The following is a 1372-nucleotide window of genomic DNA, read 5'->3' on the forward strand; positions in this document are numbered from 1 at the left end:
TGTGTGGCTGAAATATTGGTTATTCTTCAAAGTAAGTAGATGTATTGCCAAAAGAATCAGTAATTTGAGTAATCAACTGTTTAACACAGACGATTGGTCAACGTATTTACATGGTTACTCATGAGTTACAACTTATAATAAATTACATAGTTTCTTGGAACGAAAGAGAGACACAAACAACTGATGTTTTAAGGATTTTAACAAAAACAACTTAGTGACAAACATTTTACACCTCACGATATCGAATCAGTATGAGGAGCCGCTCGGCCACCTCCATCATAGTTGGTCTTTGATCCACATCAAGGCTAAGACATTCCATGGCCATGCCTGCGAGGCAATCAAGAAGCTCCAAATCTTCTGTTATTGCAATTTCCTTGTCAAAAAACTCGCTTGATTTCTTTTGCTTCTTAAGAGCCTCAAGAAAATTCTTTACCAAGCTACTATTGTCAGAATGCATGGCTCTCCTCCTGCTTATGAGCTCTAAGATCATAACACCAAAACTGTAGACATCATTTTTTTGTGTGAGTAGGCCTTCTTGAAGATATATTGGGTCCATATAATTCATGTCGCCAATGACTGATCCTGTGTGTTCCTTGTCTCTCGCAAGCAACCTAGATATGCCAAAATCTGAAACCTTTGGTACAAAGTTATCATCCAAGAGTATATTTGCTGGTTTAACATCACCATGTAGAATTTTAATATTGGTCTTGGAATGCATATAAGCTAGGCCATCTGCTGACTGTGCAGCAATACTTAGCCGTGTATCCAAGCTGAGAGCAACCTTTTCCTTATTGTTGTGAAGAATGTCATGAAGGCTACCATTGGAGATAAACTCATTGACCAGCATGGGGGTATCAACTTCTAGGCAACAACCGACCAGCCTAACAATGTTCTTGTGGATGACTTGGGATTGGATGATGACTTCATTTGCAAACTGTTCATTCTCTAGCACACTACCATTAATTGGCTTCTTTATTGCAACCAGTTTATTGTCGAGAAGGCCCTTATAAACTTCACCGAAGCCACCTTTTCCTATTAGATTTTTACTCTTTAAAATAGGTTTGAGCTCCTCCTTTTTGAAAAGCTTTATGATATTTGCCTTCTCTAATGTAGGCCCACCGTTCTTTTTGTAAAACTCTCCATTCTTCCTTTTCTCTTTGCGAAGAATAATAAGGAATAATAGGACTGCCATGATAAGAATAACACCTATTGCACCTACATGGACAAGAAACAAACTTATTTTATATCACTGAAATTTTAGTAAATAAGTACTAGCAGAAGATAGTATAGAAATGGAAATGACACTTTGGATACTCTCTTGGAACACACACACACACACACACACACGCACGCACGCACGCACGCACACACA

At 38.3% G+C, this 1372-nt stretch overlaps 1 protein-coding gene across 1 annotated transcript in view; it reads right to left on the reverse strand.

Moving 5' to 3' along the window:
• Positions 1-226: 226 nt before the first annotated feature.
• The window catches only part of LOC119300085 (wall-associated receptor kinase 4-like), a 3091-nt gene continuing 1945 nt past the window's right edge, over positions 227-1372 (reverse strand). Inside the window, exon 3 of the mRNA XM_037577158.1 lies at positions 227-1215. Within this exon, the coding sequence (XP_037433055.1) occupies positions 227-1215 (989 nt within the window). The remainder of the gene's footprint in view (positions 1216-1372) is intronic.

Source organism: Triticum dicoccoides, chromosome 1B (genome assembly GCF_002162155.2).
Source record: "Triticum dicoccoides isolate Atlit2015 ecotype Zavitan chromosome 1B, WEW_v2.0, whole genome shotgun sequence".
NCBI classification, from domain to species: Eukaryota; Viridiplantae; Streptophyta; class Magnoliopsida; order Poales; family Poaceae; genus Triticum; species Triticum dicoccoides.